General features: G+C 51.9%; 1 protein-coding gene across 3 annotated transcripts in view; it reads right to left on the bottom strand.

Annotated features, from left to right (window-relative positions):
- The window catches only part of CGN (cingulin), a 70010-nt gene that overhangs the window by 34660 nt on the left and 14194 nt on the right, over positions 1 to 21156 (bottom strand). The window contains exons 1-6 of one of the 3 annotated variants that reach the window (XM_053369426.1): positions 17160 to 17910; positions 11752 to 12972; positions 9432 to 9532; positions 8518 to 8587; positions 4272 to 4370; positions 1797 to 1948 (exon numbers count right to left, since the gene is read on the bottom strand). In XM_053369426.1, coding sequence (XP_053225401.1) covers positions 1797 to 1948; positions 4272 to 4370; positions 8518 to 8587; positions 9432 to 9532; positions 11752 to 12942 — 1613 coding nt within the window. In that variant the 5' untranslated portion in view covers positions 12943 to 12972; positions 17160 to 17910. Of the gene's footprint in view, positions 1 to 1796; positions 1949 to 4271; positions 4371 to 8517; positions 8588 to 9431; positions 9533 to 11751; positions 12973 to 17118; positions 17911 to 21156 lie in introns of those variants that run through there. The other 2 variants (XM_053369425.1, XM_053369424.1) reach the window with 2 other exon arrangements.

Here is a 21156-nt window from a genome sequence, read left to right on the forward strand (position 1 = left end):
GACGTGCAAGCCACTAGCCTGAATAATGCTTTTTGTAGGGTTGGGGACCACTGCCATCCTGTCTCTCCTGTTTATGACCTCCGGGGTTTTGCTGAATGCATTCCTATTTATATTCCTATTTTATTTACTCTGGACTACTATGCATCCTCAAGTAGGAAATAGTTTCTTTGTAGTTTTAACTTTAACTTTGTCCCACGTGGAGTTTTTTTGAAATGCTCAGAGGAAATCTGATTGGTTCTTATAAACACTGTGTAAAAAGTTCTTTCGTGAATAAAACGACCTGGGCCGAGGGGTGGAGAGGAATTATTATTATACGCACTCCTCCCACAGTCTTGCTGGTCAAGCCTCGTGTGTATTTATTAATCAGAGTCCAATCCTTCCTTGCTTTGGGAACGCCACACTTGCCTACAAAGTTTATTCGTCCTGTGAGCTATATAGAGCCTGCAATACAAGTGTCACCGAGACCGCAAGTGACACGGGTGAGGCTGCATGGCGGCTATGGTGGCGGAGCTGCGATTCGGCCGCAGCCAACTCTGCTCCCCCAGCCCTCTGGAACCAGAAACAGCAGATCTGGACGCTGCGGCTGAAGTCTCAAATCCACCCCTCTTTCACCCAGGTGCTATGTGATGCATTTCTACCCTTTCCGCCTGGGAGCCACCTGGTGGTGGTGGGCGGGGCCAGACGCAAAAGTGGGAGGGGCAACACATGCAAATTTTTACCTCTGTACAGCAGCTCCGCCTCCCTCTTTGCCCCCAAGAGTTATTATGTACAGTACAGTATACAGTGGTGCCCCGCAAGACAAACGCCTCGTAAGACGGAAAACCCGCTAGACGAAAGGGTTTTCTGTTTTGGAGGCGCTTCGCAAAACGAATTTCCCTATGGGCTTCCTTCGCAAGACGAAAGGCCATAGGGAAATCTCCGGGACAGCGGGGAAGCGCAGCGCGTCTTCCCCACTGTCCTCGGACCTCCTCCGAAGGCTGGCGGTGGGGCGGAGAGACCTTCTCCCCGCGCCAGCCTTCGGATGGCTGTCCTGAAGACTTGCGGTGGGAGGAGGGTTTTCCTTCCCACCGCCAACATTCAGAATGCTGTTCTGAATGTTGGCGGTGGGGAGGAAAAACCCTCCTCCCACCGCAAGCCCTGGGAACAGAGGAGAAGCGCTGCGCGCCTTCCCCTCTGTTCCCGTACCTGTCCTGAAGGCTTGCGGTGGGGAGAAAAGCCCTTCTCCGCACCGCCAGCCTGGCAAGCGGTCTCCATAGGAACGCATTGATTGATTTTCAATGCATTCCTATGGGAAACCGTGCTTCGCAAGACAAAAAACTCGCAAGAAGAAAAAACTTGCGGAACGAATTAATTTCGTCTTGCAAGGCACCACTGTATCCTTTTTTGCTGTAAGTCGCTTGGAGACGTTCAGGTGACAAGATTGTTGGGAGACATTCTGCACAGAAACATGTTTGTACCTTTAAGAACAGTTTTCTGTAAGCTCTGGGCTAATTGGTTGCCGCTGGCCATGGCTACAAAAGGAGAAAAGCTGCAGTTTGAAATCTGCCTGCAGGAAAAACACCCACAAGCTTTGCTGTTTGTTGTTTTGAAATAAAACCCTTATTTAATTTGGTTTTACACCTGTCTCATGGAGTCACAGTCTCTGCCACCAGTGAAAAATCCCCCTCTAACAGGTTATGGGCCCAGTCCTGAGTGGGCAGAAACAGAGCGTGAAAAGAACCCAGAGACTGGAAGCGTTTCTCAAGCAGCGTTTCTCAAGCAGCACACCTCCAAATAAACCCCAGATTTGCACTTACTCTTGTACGCTGCCCTGGAGTTCCTGGCTTTTCTTCTCAAAGGCCACCCGCAGCCGGTGGCACTCCTCTTCCGACTCCTCCAGCTGGACCTCCAGGTCGTGGTGGGCGCCGTTCCTGTGGCCGTTCTGCAACAGCTCCAACCTCTGACGGAGCTGCGTTTGGGTGGAGGAGCGGTGAAAGAAAGAAAGAAAATAAATAGGCCCAGAATGCAACCATCTACAGGTTTTTTTTCCAGATGTTCCGGCATTACCCAGAAGCCTCTGCTTCCACAGCTTGGATGGGAAGGCGTGACAAAGATGGCGGCCGCAGACCCACCGACTGGGGAGCAGTGGGGAGGGGAGGAAAGAGCAGAGACCCCAGACACCTAACCCTAGTATTGTCTACACTGACTGGCAGCAGCTATCCGGGGTTTCAGGCAGCGGACGCTCCCAGGCCTACCTGGAGATATTGAGGATTGAACTTGGGACCTTCTGCACCCGCATCGTTCAACCCGGACACTGAGATCCAGCACCAAGGGCCTTCTGGCAGTTCCCTCTTTGAGAGAAGCCAAGTTACAGGGAACCAGGCAGAGGGCCTTCTCGGTTGTGGCACCCGCCCTGTGGAACGCCCTCCCTTCAGATGTTTAGGAAATAAGTAGCTATCTTATCTTTAAAAAACATCTGAAGGCAGCCCTGTTTAGGGAAGATTTTAATATTTAATGCTGCATTGTTTTAAACACTCGATTGAGAGCTGCCCAGAGTGGCTGGGGAAACTCAGCCAGATGGGCAGAGTATAAATAATAAATTATTATTATTATTATTATTACTATTATTATTATTATTATGCATGCCAAGGATTTGCTCTACCACCGATCTACACTGCGTTTTTAAATATATGTGTTAAGTTTCTAGTCCTTGTGGTTTTAAGGAGACGGCTGCACTAAATGGGAACAGAGGAAGCTGCCTTGTACTGAACCAGCCCCTTGGCCCATGCAGCTCAGGGCTGCCCGACACTGGCTGGCAGAAGCAGGGGACATTCCTGGGCCTACCTGACGACACCTGGGACCTTCTACATGCAAAGCAGGTGCGCTGCTCCTGGAGACACAGCACCTCTCTCCCTAAAGATAAGGACAAGACTCCGGTCCTCATGGTTCCGAATCGAGGGCTGATTTTAAACAGGGAACAGGAGACACTCCCAGCGCCTTTTTTTCCAGGAGCCTGAACCTGGGACCTCCTTCCTGCAAGTCAGGAAGGAGAACAATGGCCCCATGTGTTCTGCTTCTTGTTTGTTTTGAGTAGGACCATGTCCTCGGGGGGGGGGGGAGAGAATACAGGTGAGGCTCTTGTTCCAACAAAAGGGGAAGAGGTGCTGTTGCAGGAATTTATGTATAGGTTAGGGGGGGGGTTGCCCCTCCAGCAGATATCATGCACACGCAGCCCACTACCAAAACCAGCACAATCACTTTTGTGACATGTCCCCATAAAACACTTCATCAGAGTTTCTTCCTATCTATTCAAAGGGCCTCTGCTGCACGATGCCAAATGTAATAACTCACTGATAAATGTATCTATGTACTGGCTCACTGGGAAAACTTCAGAAATTCATCTAGACATGTGAGCTCAGCTCCTCAGCAGCCCCTCTGCCTGAGTGATAATTCCTGGCCTCCTGATACCTGAGTGCCAGACAGGTAGCCATTCCAGAAACAACAAACCCAGATGAAGACAAAAGGGTGTGATGAACTTGGATGGGAAACAGGGAGATGTAAATATCTTTTTTGTTACACTTGATGGGTGTTTGGTGGAGGGCAAGGGGAACCATGGGGCAGGGTCCAGGATGCTCAGATTCCTGCCACGAGACCTCCCCTTTCAGGATGTAACTGTGATGTATTAGTGATGTAGTTTGGGGGGGGTGTAACATGGGGATTGGGACGCGGGTGGCGCTGTGGGTAAAAGCCTCAGCGCCTAGGGCTTGCCGATCGAAAGGTCGGCGGTTCGAATCCCCGCAGCGGGGTGCGCTCCCGCTGCTCAGTCCCAGCGCCTGCCAACCTAGCAGTTCGAAAGCACCCCTGGGTGCAAGTAGATAAATAGGGACCGCTTACTAGCGGGAAGGTAAACGGCGTTTCCGTGTGCGGCTCTGGCTCGCCAGAGCAGCGATGTCACGCTGGCCATGTGACCCGGAAGTGTCTTCGGACAGCGCTGGCCCCTGGCCTTTTAAGTGAGATGGGCGCACAACCCTAGAGTCTGTCAAGACTGGCCCGTACGGGCAGGGGTACCTTTACCTTTTAACATGGGGATGAGCAGCTAATAAAAGTTTGGGGGCTCTTTTGTTCGGGGCTTCCATCTTATTCCACCTGGTGGCAGGTGGGAGTCCTGTGGCGACAGACTTCAATCAAGACCAAGCCTACTGGCTGCTGTTTTGCTCTGGTATTCCTGGCTGGTGTCCTTGTTTTTTGCCCAAGGGAGCCCTCGGATTTCTCCGTTAACAGTGCCAACACACCTTGGTTTCCTCGTCCAACTTCCGCTGAAGTTCCTCCACCTTCTGCTTCAGTTCGCCCGCCGGGGGGAGGGAGGCTGTCGACTTCGCCGTGGGGGCAGCCTTCCCAGAAAAAAAGGGGGGGGGAGAAGCAAAGGACATCAGATGGGGAGACACTGGAGACATGGAATATGGTTGGCACCTTGGAATTCTAGGGGGGGAACCAACACCATCGCAAAAAACCCATAACCTGGACGTGCGGGTTGAGCCTGCTTTTATCTATGCTCTATACAGCTGACTGTGCCCCCAAATACCCCAGTAATAATAATAAGTTTTTGCAGATGATACAATGGTGGTTGGTTTAATCACGGCTGGAGGGGGGGAGGCGGCCTATAGGAAGGAAGTTGAGCAGTTGGGGGAGTGGAGCAGGAAAAACAACTTACTCCTTAACTTAAAGAAAACAAAAGAGATTATTGTGGACTTTAGGAAATGTAAATTGAACATTCAGCCACTTATTATTGAGGGGAAGTGCGTGGAACAGGTCCCAGTGTTTCGATTTCTGGGAATGGAGTTGAGAGAGGACCTAGCCTGGGGAGAAAACAGTAAAGACCTGATGAAGAGAGCACAGCAGAGGTTATATTTTCTGAGAATCCTTCGGAAAAACAATCTCTCAAAGGACCTGTTGATGGCATTTTACCATTGCACTGTGGAGAGCGTATTAACTTATGGTCTGTGTGTGTGGTTTGGGAGCTGCACGGTCAGGGGAAAAACAATGCTGTCCCGGGTTGTAAAGCCTGCGGAGAGAATAATTGGGTGCACTCTTCCCACCTTGGATCAAATCTATGCTTCCAGGTGTCATAAGAAAGCTGCAGAGATCGTGCAGGATAGCGCGCACCCCGGAAATGATCTCTTTCAGCTTCTACCTTCTGGAAGAAGGTCCAGGGTTATAAAGACCAGGACTAGCTGCCTGAGAAACAGTTTCTACCCAAATGCAATTCTGGTTTTAAACGCAGTACAGTGGTACCTCGGGTTAAGTACTTAATTCGTTCCAGAGGTCCGTTCTTAACCTGAAACTGTTCTTAACCTGAAGCACCACTTTAGCTAATGGGGCCTCTTGCTGCTGCTGCACCGCCAGAGAACTATTTCTGTTCTCATCCTGAAAGAAAGTTCTTAACCCGAAGTACTATTTCTGGGTTAGCGGAGAATGTAACCTGAAGCGTATGTAACCTGAACCATATGTAACCCAAGGTACCATTGTATAAGGAGTCTCTATAGTATATTGTATTTTAAGAAGGGGTTTCAGAGTTTTTAGGGGTTTTTGAATGTCTTATGTAGATTTTTCAGTTTCATTCTTCTGTATGGGACAACGACAATAAAGATATCGTATCGTATCGTCTGCCCCAGCCCCCCGGGACTGAGAACGAGGCAGCAGCATGACCCCCACCCCACCCCACGAAGCTCTCCGCTTTGAAATGTAAAGCTTGGGCAAGCAGCATTCTTGCACCCGAGGCCCTTTCCACATCCCTTCAACCAGAGAGTCATCTGTTTGTGGCCTCCCTCCGCCCTCAAGCAGCCGGTCCTCTTGAGGTGTCAGTTTCAATAGAGAGAGAAAGAGATCCCTGTCAAGAAACGAGGGCTGGAGGGAGGGCAGGAGAGAGAGCAAGATTTGCCGGGAGAGCTCTTTAAAAAAAGAACTGAAGTTTGCAAAAAGAATGATGTTTGGGTTCATGTTTGAAAAAGTGCTAACATGGCCCCCCGCCCCCCCCTGAAGATGCACAGCAGGAATTCATCACTATCTGAAGCTGAGCAGAGATCAAAGCTTCTGGGCTTTGAAATGGTTTCATCCAAACTCTTGCTGACACAGGGATTGTTTTTTCCTCTGCAAGATATTCGCTGTAAAAAGAAAACCCACTTTGCCCCACAGAGTAGAGGACAGGCAGGCGGGAGTTAATCTGTCCCTTTTCCACGTTTCGGGGGGGTCTCATGGGGAAAGTGGGGAGAAGAGAGACTAGTTTTGGCCAATGGGAAAGCTGCCCCCCATATCGGAAGGAAAATCCTCTTTCTTTGTGGAGAAAATACATTCAAAAATAATAATAATCACCTTCCCAGTAAAGAGAGCAATTGTCGTTCCAGGGCTGGTACAACCAGTGCTTTTTTCTAAAAGAAATGTTTAGGGGTGCTCTCATTTTCCTACTCATATTAAAATACTGCCCCTCAATGAGGCCAAACTTAGATGCTTTTGAATTATGGTGCTGGAGGAGACTCTTGAGAGTCCCATGGACTGCAAGAAGATCAAACCTCTCCATTCTGAAGGAAATCTGCCCTGAGTGCTCACTGGAAGGACAGATCCTGAAGCTGAGGCTCCAAGACTTTGGCCACCTCATGAGAAGAGAAGACTCCCTGGAAAAGACCCTGATGTTGGGAAAGATGGAGGGCACAAGGAGAAGGGGACGACAGAGGATGAGATGGTGGGACAGTGTTCTCGAAGAGACCAGCATGAGTTTGACCAAACTGCGGGAGGCAGTGGAAGACAGGAGTGCCTGGCGTGCTCTGGTCCAGGGGGTCACAAAGAGGCGGACACGACTCAACGACAAAATGTGTAACCCTGCATCCCCACAGGAAAAAAAAGCAGTGGGTACAACTCTAGACAACCCACAAAATGAGGTCTTATTGAGGCTGGGGGGACTGGGGTCCTGAGTTCGGGTCCTGCCTCTCAAAAGAAAGTAGGGCTCCAGCCCTCATAATTCCAAATAAAAGGCTGGTTTAAAGAGGAGAGGAAGCTAATTTAATACAAGCCACTGGGCCTATCTAGCTCAGCATTGCCAACACTGGCTGGCAGCAGGGTTTCAGGCAGCGGGGAGATTCCCAGTCTAGCTGGGGATACCAGGGATCAGGTCTGGGAGGTTTTGTATAACAGAGTGGGGACTCTAGCACCAAGCTCGTGGTTTCCACCATGAGACCCTCCCTGCCTGCAGACTGTCTCGCCAGAGTGGTGCATGCTCTGGTTATCTCCCGCTTGGACTACTGCAATGCGCTCTACGTGGGGCTACCTTTGAAGGTGACCTGGAAACCACAACTAATCCAGAATGCGGCAGCTAGACTGGTAACTGGGAGCGGCCGCCGAGACCACAGAACACCAGTCCTGAAAGACCTACATTGGCTCCCGGTACGTTTCCGAGCACAATTCAAAGTGTTGGTGCTGACCTTTAAAGCCCTAAACAGCCTAGGTCCTGTATACCTGAAGGAGCGTCTCCACCTCCATTGTTCTCCCCGGACACTGAGGTCCAGCTCCGAGGACCTTCTGGCGGTTCCCTCATTGCGAGAAGTGAGGTTACAGGGAATCAGGCAGAGGGCTTTCTTGGTGGTGGCGCCCGCCCTGTGGAACGCCCTCCCACCAGATGTCAAAAAGAAAAATAACTACCAAACTTTTAGAAGACGTCTGAAGGCAGCCCTGTTTAGGGAAGCTTATAACATTTAATAGGTTATTGTCTTTCAGTGTTTTGTTGGAAGCCGCCCAGAGTGGCTGGGGAAACCCAGCCAGGTGGGCGGGGTATAAATAATAAATTAATATTATATTATTATTATTGCACACAGGCTCCAGGTTCGATTCCTGGCGTCTCTAGTTAGAAGAACAAGCTGGCAGTCGATAGCAGAGAAAGCCTTTCTCAGCCAGAGACCCTGCCCATCAGAGCTTAGCAGACAATATTGGTCTCAAGGGACAATGTTTGTCACTTGGTGGAAGGCAGTTACAAATGGAAACTCTGGGAAAATCCGGCTTTCGGGTTTCCCACAGTGGCTAGCCACTGTGAGAACAGGATGCTAGCTAGATGGGCCATTGGTCTGATCTAGAAAGCTGGGCTCTCGTTATGTTCTTTGTAGAGTGTGCATTGGGATTAATGCAGGGCTTAGCTATTCCTTTCTTAAAAGGCAGGCTGCCTTACGCCCAGGCCTATCCTTTCCCTTAATCCCCTCATGATCTCCTTGGCATGGTCTCCCAAGAACACAGTAAATAAATCTCCACAATCAAACAAACCATAGCCATCTCGGGCTCAGGAGAACCCGAGGGCAAGTTCCTAGTCCTCATTGTTCTGGGGATAAGCCCAGGAATATTGGCATCCCGGCAGAAACGGATGTGGGTTCAGCAGTCCGTCCTTGTCCGCGTCCCCCCAGAACTGGGACACGTCGAGCAGAAAGAGGGCAGGAATCACACTATGGAGGAAATGATTTTGTCTCACAGCTGTGACATTTTTGTTTTTCGCCAGGTACTTACGGATAGCGCTTGGACCTTCTCGAAGATGAGGTTGGTCTTTCTCTTCACCGCGGCGTCGCTTTCCGTGTTTCTGAAAGTGACAAAAACGTTAAAAAATAAAATAAAATAAAACCAACCAGCTCAGCTTAGAATGAAAATCGCCAGCATGTCAGATCCTGTTATTTTGAATAGGATCCAGCAGAGCCCCATGTGTGTGTGTGCTCTTAAAATGTAATCCAAACATTTACAAAAAAATTTACAGCAGACCCAGATAGGGTTAGGGATGTGGGTGGTGCTGTGGGTTAAACCACAAAGCCTAGGAGTTGCCAATCAGAAGGTCGGCGGTTCGAATCCCCGCGACGGGGTGAGCTCCCATTGCTCGGTCCCTGCTCCTGCCAACTTAGCAGTTCGGAAGCACGTCAACTGCAAGTAGATAAATAAGTACCACTCTGGCGGGAAGGTAAACGGCGTTTCCGTGTGCTGCTCTGGTTCGCCAGAAGCGGCTTAGTCATGCTGGCCACATGACCCAGAAGCTGTACGCCGGCTCCCTCGGCCAATAAAGCGAGATGAGCGCCGCAACCCCAGAGTCAGTCACGACTGGACCTAATGGTCAGGGGTCCCTTTACCTTTTACCAGATAGGGTTAAAATATGGCACACACTGGCAAGACACAAATAAATAAGTCATGTGCATCGTATTATATTTTAATTTGCTCCTGTGAAATGTCTTTTAAAATAAAATAGCAATAATAGTAGTTCTTTTTATTTTTTTAAGGGATTAAACCCCAATTTCTGAAGAACAGTCTGATGAATGGGTATGATGACTAAATGAAGCTTCCAGATTCAGGAGCAATCTACCAGACGCAGTTGCCTCCATGCCCCGCCCCGTACATCCGATTGGTCACAGTTCCTCCTCTGCTCCCGCCCCAACGCTTACCCATCCTTCAGAATACTGTAGATGAGCTCCTTGCTGTGGTTGCTGCTTCCGGGCTGAGATACCTCTTGCTGGTCCTTCAGGAGGTCTGGGGTGGACTTCAGCTGGAAGGAAAACCCCAAAGATTAAACCCCAGCATTTCTGAGAGGGAGGAAAGCAGTGTTTTCAAAAGGCTGCTGCCAGAGTAGACAACACAGGGCTAGACTAGGGCATAGGAAACAGCCCTGGTCCATCTGGATCAGCGCTGACCACACTGATGAGCAGAGGCTCCCAAGGGTTTCAGGCAGTGGACATGTTCATGCTGCCAGGAGACGCCAAAGATGGAACCCAGGACCTTATAAACGGGTGTTCACCAATATGCAGATGATATCGCTCGTTTAAATTGGAAGCAGGGAAGGTAGCGAATGTCCTGTGTGAGTGTCTGGAGGTGGTTGCAGGGTGGACGGTGATTAACGGATTGAGGTTGACTCTCAACAAGACAGAAGTACTGTTTTTGGGGGACAGGGGAGAGGCTGGTATGGAGGACTCCCTGGTCCTGAATGGGGTAACTGTGCCCCTGAAGGACCAGGTGCGCAGCCTGGGAGTCATTTTGGACTCACAGCTGTCCATGGAGGCGCAGGTCAATTCTGTGTCTACGGCAGCTGTCTACCAGCTCCATCTGGTATGCAGGATGAGACCCTACCTGCCCGCGGACTGCCTTTCCAGAGTGGCGCATGCTCTGGTTATCTCTCACTTGGACTACTCCAACGCGCTCTACATGGGGCTACCTTTGAAGGTGACCCAGAAGCTACAACTAATCCAGAATGTGGCTGCCAGACTTGGTGACTGGGAGTGGCATATAACACTGTTCCTGAAAGACCTACATTGGCTGCTGGTACATTTCTGAGCACAATTTGAAGTGTTGGTGCACCATATGTTCTCTGTTTAAGCATTGCGAAATAATACGGCCTCGGTCCAGTATACCTGAAGGAGCGTCTCCACCCCCATTATTCAGCCCGGACACTGAGGTCCAGCACCGAGGGCCTTCTGGTGGTTCCCTCACTGTGATAAGTGAGGTTACAGGGAACCAGACAGAGGGCCTTCTCGGTGGTGGCGCCCGCCCTGTGGAACACCCTCCCAGCAGATGTCAAGGCAATAAACAACTATTTTACATTTAAAAGACAACTGAAGGCGGCCCTGTTTAGGGAAGTTCTTAATGTCTGATGCTGTATTGTTTTTAATATTCGGTTGGAAGCCGCCCAGAGTGGCTGGGGAAACCCAGCCAGATGAGCGGGGTATAAATAATAAATTATTATTATATTACATATATTTTGTTACAACATTATCAGCCATGTGTTGTCTGCTATTGCTTAAAGTTTGTCTGTTTTTGCAACAGAGGGGATTTCCTTTGTTACAGGTCTATGCTGGTGGGCAGGCGCTTTTTGGGGTCTCTGGCACGAGCCCTCGTAGCGCTACCCAGAAATGCCACTAGGAACTGAACCTTCTGCACGCACGGCAGCTGTTCTGCCACGGAGGTGCATCAAGCTGATTAACAATCACGGCAACCTTCTCAAGACAAGCGTGCTGAACTGACTGCCTTCCCACCGGTGTAGTGATCAGGTGGGATTGCTATGAGGAATTATAACAAATATAGAGTAAGCCATCTGTGTCAGCAATGAAAGCATTGCGTTGACTGGGTTTAAACTATTTTGATATGATTCTTGATCAATCCACACCTCTGCACCCCTGTTCCATTTCTCTCTCTTCACAAGTCACGTACACACTTAGACAGGCAGGTTTCCTGGGTCCTCAAAGATAATGGGCAGCTTCGTTGATGTAGCTTTCTTATATATTAATCCTAGGATGTTAATCTTAGGGCCAGGAAACAGGTTTCACATTAAGGTGATAATGGTCACTGTCCTCCTGGCCATCCTTCTTATCATGTGTACTGATTGTTTATGACCTCCGGGGTTGCTGTATTCGCTCCTTTGTTGTTTTCATTCATTTACTCCAAAGTATGCATGCCTAACTAGTGTTTATAGTTTAACTTTGTCCCCACTTGGGGTTTGTTTAAATGCTCAGAGGAAATCTGATTGGTTCTTACGAGCACCGTGTAAAGGATTCTTTTGCTAATAAAATGGCCTGGTGAGGGGTGTGGGGGACGCACTTTCTCCGAGAGCCTTGCTGGTCAAAGCCTCGTGTCTTATTTTAATCAGGGTCTGGTCCTTTCCTTTGGCCTCAGAACGCAACACACCTGGCCCCCTGGTCTCTGTTTCTAAAGACGCTGGGCCCCGCAGGCTGCCATCAGGAGAAGCCCCGCAAAAACACAAGGAAAGAATATCACCTGCAGGTCTGGCTGAGATTTCCTCGCCTGCTTCTCCAAGGCTGGTGCCTCCAGGCTCTTGTTGACCCATTCCCGGGTCAGCTTTGATTTGTCCAGTCCGTTCTCCTTCACCGGCCGCCCAGAGGCTCGGCCGAGGCTCCTGCTTCCTGGGGGCTCGGGGTTGGCCGCCGAGCCCCCTGCCCCTCCTCCGGAGCCCGCCTGGGGCTCCCCGGCACCCAGCTCCCGGCCGTCGGCCGTGTCATGGTAAGGCACCCTCCCGTCGAGGCTCTTGGACCGCTTCCTCTCGTCCAGGGAGAGACGGTTCCTCCGGGACGGCCGCCCCCGCTGCTGCGCCTTCGCGTCGAACTTGTGGATCAGAGAGTCCACCGAGGACAGGGGCTTGGTGTCAATGTCGCCGGCCGGAGCGGCGGGCTCAGGGGAGGTCGCCACCGCCAGCTTGCGGACGGGTCTCAAGCCGGACAGGCTGCCTGCAGAGTCCTCACTGGGGCTGGGCTGCCGGCGACCAGGCAGGTTCATCATGCTAGTGCTCCTCACGGCGCCCCCCGGAGGCAGGGGCTGGGGGGTGTCCGGGGGGCCGGCCCCAGGGGCGCTGGGCTGGGGAGGCTCGTCCAGCTCGGGGTCAAGCAAGGAGCTGTGCGACTGAGTCCGCCGCAGCTGCTCCCCGAAGGATTTTTTGTGCGGCAGTGTCCGGTAGCCGCCGGCGCGGTGCTGCGGCGCGGGCCGCCCCTCCAAGCTGCCTGCTTTCGGGGTCCGCCGCGGGCCGGGCTCCTCGTCCGAGGTGCTGTAGCGGGAGCCGTGGCGGGACTGCCTGGCCCCGTACGGGTTCTCCGGCAGGTCAGAATCGGAGCTGAAGGAGCCAGAGGCGTCTTTGGAGGAAGACGCAGCCCCGGGGGAAGCGGGGAAGGAGTCATCCCGCTGGGGGCTGCGGGCGGGGGGCCCGTACTTGCTCTCGCCTTTGATCTGCACCCCGAAGGAGTCTCCCCCTTTCTCGCCGCTGTTGAGGACCACGAAGGGCTGCCCGTCAATGCCCTGCACCCGGACCGCCACCCCGTAGGAGCCCGGCTTGGAGGGCTTGGGGCGGATCTTCTGAGACTTGCTGGGCTCCTTCAAGTCGTTGATGAAGCGTATCTGGACCCCATAGTCCATGGGGCCCGGCTTCTCGGCTAGGGTGCCGTTCACGTGGTGGTCCATCTTCTGCGGGTCGGGGGCCTTGAAAGGATCCTGCCAAAGGGGGGAGAGAACACAGGCTCAGAATCGCAGATTATAGACCTGGATGGGACTCTGCGAGTCATGTAGGCCAACGCCTCTGCAATGCTGGAATAACGCAGGACTTGTTTTTACCTATCGCAACGGCCTGATCCTGCAGGCTTCTGATGTTCTTGGGCTAGCTAACACCTGCGAGCCCCTACATCTTAGGCTCAGGTTATATATATATAAAGGTAAAGGGACCCCTGACCATTAGGTCCAGTTGTGGCTGACTCTGGGGTTGTGGCGCTCATCTCGCTTCACTGGCCGAGGGAGCCGGCGTACAGCTTCCGGGTCATGTGGCCAGCAGGAGTAGGCCACTTCTGGCCAACCAGAGCAATGCACGGAAACGCCGTTTACCTTCCCGCCAGAGTGGTACCTATTTATCTACTTGCACTTTGACGTGCTTTCGAACTGCTAGGCTGGCAGGAGCAGGGACCGAGCAACGGGAGCTCATCCCATCACGGGATTTAAACAGCCGACCTTCTGATTGGCAAAGTCCTAGGCTCTGTGGTTTAACCCACAGCGCCACCCACGTCCCATATGAATATGTGTGTGTGTGTGTATGTATATGTGTACACACACACACACACAAATATATACATCCTAAAGTCACTGCAGCCAGTCACCACCTCTTAGCCCAGCGGTTCTCAAGCCGTAGGTCCGCAGATGTTGTTGGACTACAACTCCCATCATCCCTGAGCCCTGGTCTTGCTAGCTAGGGGTGATGGGAGTTGTAGTTCCACAACATCTGGGGACCCGCAGGTTGAGAAAGGCTGTCTTAGCCTAACCTACCTCACAGGGTTGTCGTGAGGGTGAAAAGGGGTCTGGACGAGAACCACGCGCAGCACCTTGTGATAATTGGAGCGGTGGTATGTAAATGTAACAGATAAATAAATGAATGAATAGCAAACAATATAAATGCATCAAACATTTAAATGAGGCGGTTGGGAAGATGTCCCAGGAGGCTGAGCAGTGGGGCCAATCCTGCAAAATCCTAGCTCTGTATATAACCACAACCTCAACTCAACAGGATTTTTAAAATAATATTGCATTACTAATTTCTGTAACCTGCCCTGAGATCGGTTATGGTGAACAGCAGGAAATAAATCGGAAATAATGTAAATTCTTACAGCAACCCTGCAAGGTAGGACAGTTTTGTCCTCTTATTGTGGATTAGAGGGTGGGTGGGGAGGGAGAGTTCATGGTAGAGGTGAAATTTGAACCCAGAAGGGGCGGTGGGGGGTGAGAGAGAGAATACTTCCTGGGTTTTGAGAATATTTCCTCAGCTGCCATCCTCCTCCGCTTGATCTCCTGCTCTCAAGATTTTTATGAACCTGCCTTACTTGCGCTAAGTCTGAACACAACTTCACCGAGCTCAGTAATGCCCACACTGGCTGGCAGCAGCTCTCCAGGGGCTTCAGGCTGGCAGGCAGCCTCTCCCAGCCCTACCTGGTAATGCCATCGGGGACTGAACCTGGAGCCTTGTGCGCAGGGCAGACGCTCTACCCTTGAGCCTCAAGGTTCTGAGTCAAAGGCTGGATTTAAACAGGAGCAGAGGCAGACAGGGTCCTCCTGGACCAGTACTGCCTGCGCAGACTGGCAGCAGCTCTCCAGGGTTTCAGGTAGGGGACAGTCTCAGCTCTACCTGGAAATGTCAGAGATTTAACCTGGGACCTTCTTGCTACTGAGCTACAGCCTTGGCCAGAGATTTAAAACCCTGCATTAATTCAGGGATTAGTTCCACTCTCAGCTACCAGCAGCAAAGCTGCACTTTCACCTCCACACAACATGCCCGGCCGGCAACTCCCTTTTACGATGGGGGAGCGAGCAGGGAAAAACAAATAAATATGCAAAGCGCTCTTATCGGGTCAAGGCAGAGTGCAGGTTGCAAGCGTTTCAGGTGGAAAAACACACCCGGCTGCCGTCAGAAATCTGCCACCATGCAGGAATGCAAGCAGACCGAGAGCATGGGTGAATAACGCCAGCGGAACTTGGGGAGCAGGGTGCGAATCCCAGTAGAGAGACTACCTGCAAGGACTCAGTCGTCCATGTCTGTAAAATGGGTGCAAAGTGTGTGGAGGCCAGACCACACACATACACACACCTTGTGAGATTCTAAAATAAAAACGTAAGATCCATATAGGATCAGGCCAAATGCCCTGAAAAACCTAGAAATCTGGATAGACTGCTGCTGGACTTGGAGGCTCCATCAGAATGTCAGAAGAGCCTGGTTGCTGGATCAGGCCAAAGGGGTTCAGGATAGCATCCTGTTCTTGCAGTGGCCAACCAGATGTTCCCATGAGCGCCCTGCCAGAATGACCTCACCGTCAGGAATGCATGAACAACCCAGGATTTTTATTTACACAGCAGGACCATTCAGAGGGTGTCATCCCAGAGTACTTTTTCTCAAAGACAGCATTGCTCCACCTATCCGGCCAAATAATTGCAGGTTGTTGTCCGATTCACACTTGGCAGACCTGCCTGTCGTGGGTCCACCCATCTGTCCTGGTGAGCAGCGGGCATCTCAAGGGGGCGGGGAGCATCCATGCCTCTAAATCAGCCTAAGTTTCTAGTCCTCATGAGCATCTGAGCAGCTTGCCTCACACCCAGGAATGGCTCAAGGCCTTTGGGGGCAAACCGGGTGTGCCCTGGGAGCGCCTGTGCATGGGGAAGTCGCTCAGGAGCAGAACACATGCTCTGAAGTAAGGAGGACTGTGGTTCAGCCTCTGCCATGTCCAACAGTGTTCGAAATTAGCCAGGCAACAGGGGCATTTCGTACCTGGCCATCGGCCCCTGGAGGTGCGAGGATGCCACCTGAAGTCTCCACCAACTTGGATGGCCTTTAAAAGAGGATTAGACAAATTCGCGGAGGGTAACCTAGACAGCATCTTAAAAAGCAGAGACATCACCTTGCCGACAAAGGTCCGTATAGTTAAAGCCATGGTTTCCGCAGCAGTGATGTATGGAAGTGAGAGTTGGACCATAAAGAAGGCTGATCGCCGAAGAATGGATGCTTTTGAATTCTGGTGCTGGAGGAGACTCTTGAGAGTCCCATGGACTGCAAGAAGATCAAACCTCTCCATTCTGAAGGAAACCAGCCCTGAGTGCTCACTGGAAGGACAGATCCTGAAGCTGAGGCTCCAAGACTTTGGCCACCTCATGAGAAGACTCCCTGGAAAAGATGGAGGGCACAAGGAGAAGGGGACGACAGAGGATGAGATGGTGGGACAGTGTTCTCGAAGCTACCAGGATGAGTTTGACCAAACTGCGGGAGGCAGTGGAAGACAGGAGTGCCTGGTGTGCTCTGGTCCAGGGGGTCACAAAGAGGCGGACACAACTAAACGACTAAACAACAACAACAAAACAAGGCTACTGATGGCTTCTCGTCATGATAGCTATGCTTTGCCTCCAGCAATGCCTCTGAAACCATAGGAGGGGAGAGGGGGGTCTTATGCTAAGTTGTTGTGGTCTCCCTACAGGGCATCTGGTTGGCCCTGTGACAGCAGGATGCTGGGAGAGATTGGGCCTCCTTTGGCCTGATCCAGCATCGTTTTCCCACGTTCTAAGCATTCTGAGAGACGGAGAAACTGTCCAACATAGCTCACAGCTTGAGGAAATCTCTCTCACACACAGTTTCCCGGAGGAAACTTCCTGTCTCGCACTCTTAGCTCCCCGACCAGCCGGCACGCTCCCTTTTTGCTCAGCCGAACGAAGCCGCTACCTTTAAACCAGAAATGGATTTCAAAGGGTGCTGGAGCCTGCAAGGGAGAGGGGGCTTGCGAGGTTGATCAGGGAAGCCGGGAACAATACAGGCGATTGTTTTCGCGAGAGTCTCACTCAGAAACTGGCTCCTTTCAACTCCATCAGAGCATCGCGCGATTGGGGACCGTCAACAGCATCAATTAAAAAAAAACCAAAACGACAATAACGCAGTGTCAGCGGGAAATGGACCGGCAGAACCTCGCGAGCAGAGAAGCTGGGGGAGCGGCGGGAAGGGGTACCATTGTGTCCATCGCCCGCTGCAGGGCTGCCAACGTTGTGTCCATCACCCACTGCCAGGCTGCCGAGCCAAATGGGAAGGCGGAAAAACAAAAGGGTGCTGCTCTCCAACCCACCCACCTTACTTTCTGCAGCTTGCCAGATTACTGCTGCATACTCACTGCGACTGGAGCAATCCGAAAAGAGGAGGGGGTTAGAAGTGCATCCAGAAAGGGGCAGAGGTGTGTGCAGAAGAGAAGAGAAATAAAAAAAAAAAAAGTTTGGCGCAGCTAAAGAGGCAGCCAGCGTCCTCCGTGGCTGAACGCCGTGGGAACCTGGCCGGCCCGCAGACCCGCTCGCGTCCGGGTGGCGGCGAGACCTGACATTTTGAGCGCAGTGCAATGCGGTGGCAGTTTAGTGGCGCCGGCGGCACGTGGCGGCGTGGCTGGGCTGCATCGTGGCATCGGTTCCACGGCAGGCGGGGAACAGGGAGAGGGAGAGCCAAACGGCCCCGCTTCCCCCCCGCCGGCCAGTTCCTTCCTTGCCGCAGGCTCCGCAGATCAGGCAAGCTTCCCGGCCAGCCGTGGGGAGGAGAGCGGCTGGCTGGCCGGCTGGCTGGCTGAGGGAGAGCGATGTCCTTGAGCCAACGGTCAGCTGGAACACTTATCTCGCCTGCTTTCTCCCCTCCGCTGTCCTGCCTGCTCCCGGACGCAGGCTTCCAAAGAGAGCCAGGAAGACAAGCACAAAGGGGTCTTCGTCCTTCTCCAGGCAGGGGCGAAGGGAATCAGAAACAGCCGGGGCAAGAGGGGGGTGTTCTGGTTAGTGGAAGGCAGGAGAGCGAATGGAGCTGGCTGGTGGCTGGATGCGGAATTTGCAACATCAGCTGGAAGGTGTGTGTTTGTGTGCATGTGGTTTGATCACAGATCGGGAAAGGAGGAGGAGCAGCAGGAGGGGGTTGAGGGTGGGGGGAGGAAGGAGGAGGAGGTGTGGAAAATGAGATTTGGGGATTCAGGTCTTTGAGAGACAAGATTTGCTGTCCCATGCGGAACAGCTTCTGCTGCAGAGAGAGGTGACGGTTTTCAGACACGATAAGGATGCTGTTTGTGTGCTAAGAGGAGGCATAGTGGTTAAGAGTGTCAGGCTGGGACAGACCAGGGTTCAAATCCTCACTCTGGCATGAAGATCACTGGCAGGGGTGACCTTGGAGGCCAGTCGCTGGTCTACCTCACAGGGTTGTTGTGGGAATCAATTGAGGAGGGACAGGACAGGACTGTGCGTTCCACCTTTAGCTCATTGGAGAAAAAGGTGGGCTAAAAATGAAATAAATTAAACTGAATGCAGCGGAATGAGCCAGCTACCTTATTTATTTATTAAGTACAGTATTCACTGCCTTTCGGCCAAAGCGGTTTATACACTTTTAAAGGATTGAAACAGATTATATAACGTGTCTCTCAAAATGGGATGCGGGAGGCATTTCAGTTTAGGGGATAGGGATAGAAAGAAAATTAAGGGGTGGGGGAATGTAGGTCTATAAAAATCACACAGGCTGAGGAGAAGAAAAACAGGAGAGGGTGAATAAAGCTTTTGTCTCTTCGACTAGAATTATAGGCCCCCTGACGCACACAAATAACACACAAAGAAGAATCCTATCTGTGGAACTCCCTGCGGCAAGGTCCACTAGCTTACATTTGAAAAAACAAAAAGGGGAAAGAGGGATTAATCAAAACCGCAAAAATCTGTCGCTGCCTATTAATGTGAGGGTAAAATGGAACTTCCAGGTCCAGAGGCAGTCTACCCCCAAATACTGGGAGGAAAGAGCAGCGGTGGGATATTCCCATCATGCTCTGCTTTCAGGTTGTGTGGGAGGCATCTGACTGGCTACTGCAAGAAGCACGGAGGCAGGAATAGCTTAAATTCTTATTTTAGACTTGGGGGTGGGAAGTCTGTGGACATCTGGACTCCAGTCCCATCAGCTGGGATGGCAAGAAAACGAGAAGAGGTTGCTGGATCAGGCCAAAGGCCCGTCTAATCCCGTATCCTCCTCTCACAGCGGCCAACCAACCAGAGGGAAACCAGTGAGCAGGATTTACGGAGGCAGTGCAGGGGAGCAAACGTCCAAAGCAGCTCTCAGGATCTGAGCCAAAATAAGAATAATAAACCCCGCATCTCTTTGGCTGAAGCACACACCTTTCCGATCAGAAGGATCAGCAGCGGCGGGAGATCTGACACGGAGGAGGCCGTTGCTTTTCTGCAAACGCAGCCTACGTGGCCACGGACAGGGCTTGGAACACGGCAAGCAACCCAGGCAGAACGCGGCTGCCAGTTTCCGTCCAACAATCGCTGGGCAGGCGCCAGCTCTGTATCAGCGGAGGGAGGAGGTGAGTCAGGTGCCCGTCCGAGGCTGGCATTCACTCCCTGGGCCCAGCAAACGGAGAGGAGAAGGGGGGCTGGCATGAACCTCCACCCTCCCACCCGCCAATGTACCTGGTCAAGTGACCACCGTGGTTTCGGAATCGCTGGGAAAGTGAGAGCCGCAGGAATGCGAAGCCTCTCTGACCCTCCCCGGCTACAGACTCATGACTTCAGCTCCACATGATTTACTTGTTTTTAATGAGAGTCCACTGGCTTTTTAGGAAACTAGCGATCAGCTTTATGCCCAGGCAGGAGCATTTCCCAGGCTTAACGGCTAACAGTTGAGGTTGAATCCTGACAAGACAGAAGTACTGTTCTTGGGGGACAGGGGAGAGGCTGGTGTGGAGGACTCCCTGGTCCTGAATGGGGTACCTGTGCCCCTGAAGGACCAGGTGCGCAGCCTGGGAGTCATTCTGGACTCACAGCTGTCCATGGAGGCACAGGTCAATTCTGTGTCCAGGGCAGCTCCATCTGGTACGCAGGATGAGACCCTCCCTGCCCGCAGACTGTCTCACCAGAGTGGTGCATGCTCTGGTTATCTCCCGCTTGGACTACTGCAATGCGCTCTATGTGGGGCTACCTTTGAAGGTGACCCGGAAACTGCAATTAATCCAGAATGCGGCAGCTAGACTGGGGACTGGGAGCGGCCGCCGAAACCACATAACACTGGTATTGAAAGACCTACATTGGCTCCCAGTACATTTCCGAGCACAATTCAAAGTGTTGGTGCTGACCTTGAAAGCCCTAAACGGCCTCGGTCCAGTATACCTGAAGGAGCGTCTCCATCTCCATCATTCAGCCCAGACACTGAGGTCCAGCTCCGAGGGCCTTCTGGTGGTTCCCTCACTGCGAGAAGTGAGGTTACAGGGAACCAGGCAGAGGGCCTTCTCGGTGGTGGCACCCGCCCTGTGGAACGCCCTCCCTTTTAATGTGAAGGAAATAAGCAGCTATCTTATCTTTAAAAGACATCTGAAGGCAGCCCTGTTTAGGGAAGTTTTTAATATTTAATGCTGTACTGTTTTTAACATTTGATTGGGAGCCGCCCAGAGTGGCTGGGGAAACTCAGCCAGATGGGCGGGGTATAAATAATAAATTATAAATTATCATTATTATTATAATTATTAACTTGTGATAGACTGAACCTGGGACTTTCTGCACGCAAAGCAGATGTTCCACCATAGGGCTACGGCCCTTCTCAGGCAGGAATAAAGCGAGACTCCAGTCCTCGTGGTTACGGACAAAAATGGCTGGTTTAAACAGAGGCACAGAAAGCGGCCTTACAAGCAGTCAGGCCATTGCTCCATCAAACTCAGCACTGCTTGCTCTGACTGGCAGCGGCCCTCCAGGCTTTGGCAGGTGCTTTTGGAAGCCTCACCTGGGTATCGAACCTGGAGGTCTGCCGCTGAACTGTTGTCCTTCCACTAAACAGACTCAAGATCCTAGTCCTCATGGTTCTGACTTAAACCAGAACATAGAAAGCTGGCTTATGAGACTATCACCGTATCTAGTTCAGTACTGTCCGCACAGACTGGCAGCAGCTCTCCAGGGTTTCGGCCAGGGGACATTCCCAGCCCTTCCTGCAGGTGCCACTGGGGATGCAATCTGCAACTTCCGCATGCAAAGGAGGTGCTCTAACCACTAGGCAATGACCCTTTCCTAAATCTGCACAAAGCCAGGAGTACATATTCAGGATTTCCTCCCGGCGATCCCAAGCATGCAGATTCTCAAAAAGAGCGTAAGAAAATCCTCCTGCGATTGGGGCCAATC

Source organism: Podarcis raffonei, chromosome 16 (assembly GCF_027172205.1).
Source record: "Podarcis raffonei isolate rPodRaf1 chromosome 16, rPodRaf1.pri, whole genome shotgun sequence".
Taxonomy (NCBI): domain Eukaryota; kingdom Metazoa; phylum Chordata; class Lepidosauria; order Squamata; family Lacertidae; genus Podarcis; species Podarcis raffonei.